This window comes from Alligator sinensis, unplaced genomic scaffold (assembly GCF_000455745.1).
Source record: "Alligator sinensis unplaced genomic scaffold, ASM45574v1 scaffold392_2, whole genome shotgun sequence".
Classification (NCBI taxonomy): domain Eukaryota; kingdom Metazoa; phylum Chordata; order Crocodylia; family Alligatoridae; genus Alligator; species Alligator sinensis.
In genome coordinates this window covers 349,414-351,855 of record NW_005842145.1, presented here as the reverse complement: position 1 = coordinate 351,855, position 2,442 = coordinate 349,414, and the positions used below count along the sequence as shown (strand labels likewise).

The window sequence follows — 2,442 nt, the reverse complement described above, 5'->3', positions numbered from 1 at the left end:
CCCCCCCCGCTGAATCCGGCATGTCCGGCTGCTTGGCACCGCCTGCCCCCGAATCTGCTGCCGGCTTCCTTTCATCCGGGGGCGGGGCCCCACACAGGCTGATTTGTCCCAGGCCCAACACCTTGCTCTGGTCATCTCTGCTGCTCTCCTTACAAGACAGAATTATTGAGACTGCTGCTTGAGTTTTGTTGATGATTTTTTCTTTTCTTTTTTTAATAAACTCACATATTCTCTTCCTTTTTCTCTTCAGAATTGAGTTTCTGCGACATTTGAGAAGTTTCTTCCAGATTATGTTTAAAATTGAAACCAAATCATCTGATGAAGAGCACAAAGGTGGAGAGAAAGTCTTAATGACATGTGTTGGCATTGGATTTTCCAACCTTAACAAGACAATAAAGTGATAAACATCTTCTGAAATACTGAAATGTGAAGTCAAAAGTGATGCAAAAAAGATTTGGTTTAACTTTGTAGATATAAAACGTTTGTGCCTGTACCATTTTCCTTTTCCCCCCAGACTTAAGGGTTGCTGACTTGAAAAATATTTAGTTTTCACTTTTACCCTTTTTGTGAAAAAGTTAATGAGGGAGAAGCAAGAAAACTGACCACGAGAGAAGTATGATGCAAAATGATGTACCAAAATGGAGGTGGAGTTGTAAGGCCACTTCAAAGTAGTACCTAAACTGAGACAAGGTACAAGCTGGTTTATAGATTTCACACAGAGAGAGTTTGTCAAGTGCCTTGATCCTGCAAACACTCATGTAGTCCCATGATCTTCAACAGGACTTTGCTCAAACAAATGAAAGCTACACATACATAAGTGTTTGTAAGACTGCGGCCTGAGTCTTGTATGGACATTGAATAAGAGCCTTCAGGTGCGTGCAGAAGCTCCTCCAGATTCACTAGCTTTGGATCAAATCCTAAACGTTCAAGTTCAGTGCACTGCAGGTCTGGGGAATAAGGAAAAAATAAATGCCACGTAAGTTCTAAAATATAGTGAAAGATGCATCTTCCTGTACTGGGCTCAATCAGTCCTCTTCCACCAGGTTGGAAGGAGAAATCTTTTGACAGAGTATTTTATCTGTAAACTGTGTTATTTCAGATATTTTATTTCACTGGCAGAGCAACTGTCCCAATTTGTTCATTGTACATTATTGCCATATGCTCCAGAATGGAGTTGCTGTGACCATTTGGGAAAGAAAACAACCTGGCTTCATAACTGCAAGATAAAGCTGCATGTGGTCTTGTGTAACTGCTCTTTCTGTGGGGGAAGGGAAGTTTGCCTGGAATTTCTTTCCTAAAATCTGGTGGAGGCATCTCAGGGCATTTGTACACATACACTTGTCTGCTCTGGAATGGATTTAATTAATCGAGCCTGCAGAGCACGCAAGCTGATGTGCCTGGTGCTGCATCACATCCATTTGTATAAACAACGAAATGCACATCAGCACTGAGAAAGTGGCAGCAGTGTGTTTTTGAACTAAAAGACTTTGATGTGTTTTTACACCACTAGAAGATACAGTGATATTATAACATCTTTATCAATTATTGTTGTAAGATGTGTATCCCTCTCTCTGATAGAGATCTGTTGTTCCCATGCAGGAATTTGAAAAAAGTTGGATATTTGACTGGGTTTTTTTAGAGGCTGTAGTCTAATTTTTGTACTGTTTTGTACCTATCTGCCTACGTAAGTTTCTGCCTCCAGGAATAAAATAAAATCTATTTTTCATACATTAAGCTTTCTTCCTTTTCATTAGCTTTTCCTCCAGGCCAGTAATCTGACATTTCAAAAGATAAATAGAACCTTTGGACTGGCATGCCTGGAGCTCTTGCTGCCTTCAAGAACTTCTGGGAGGAGCAAAATGGATCCAACTTGTTTTACAACACGCTGTGGGGAAGCCGTTCTTAAAAATGGAAGTGCTGGAGCATTTTGTGACATCTTGCATATCAATGAAGGAAACTCTGAGATCTAGTGTGTGCCCCAATACAGCCTTATTGATTTGCTGTAGCTGAAAAACGTGTCATCCCTTCATTGATATTTTGGGAACATGCCAAAAATGCTGCAGCCTTTGTCATATAATATAGAATATGTTACTCAACCCCATTATGGCCAGGCTGTGTAAATCAGTGTTTGGAACTGTGCCCCTACTGCTGAACACCTGACTAGTGCACTCAGTTTCTAGATAGTCTGTGGAAGTCTCAGAGCAAGTCTATACTTCAGTTGCTGCTATGACTTGTGTAGGTTAGACATACCTGAACTAGCTTCAAAATAGGTAGCAGTTTAGATACATGGAGCTCAGCATAGCCTGCAAGACTGACCTAAGGAGCAAGGTAAATGTCTGGGCAGCTAGCCCACCCTAAGCTCAGTGCTGTTGTTGCTATACTGCTAGGAGTACCCATACAATAGAGTTTGAAGCTGGCTCACATATGTCTATGTGAAGCTGA

General features: G+C 41.1%; 1 protein-coding gene across 2 annotated transcripts in view; it reads left to right on the top strand.

Moving 5' to 3' along the window:
• Positions 1-1,719, top strand: part of RCL1 (RNA terminal phosphate cyclase like 1) — a 61,373-nt gene extending 59,654 nt beyond the window's left edge. For both annotated transcript variants that reach the window (XM_006025403.3, XM_025206207.1), the window contains one exon: positions 251-1,719. In XM_006025403.3, coding sequence (XP_006025465.1) covers positions 251-401 — 151 coding nt within the window. In that variant the 3' untranslated portion in view covers positions 402-1,719. The remainder of the gene's footprint in view (positions 1-250) is intronic.
• The last annotated feature ends 723 nt before the right edge of the window (positions 1,720-2,442 follow it).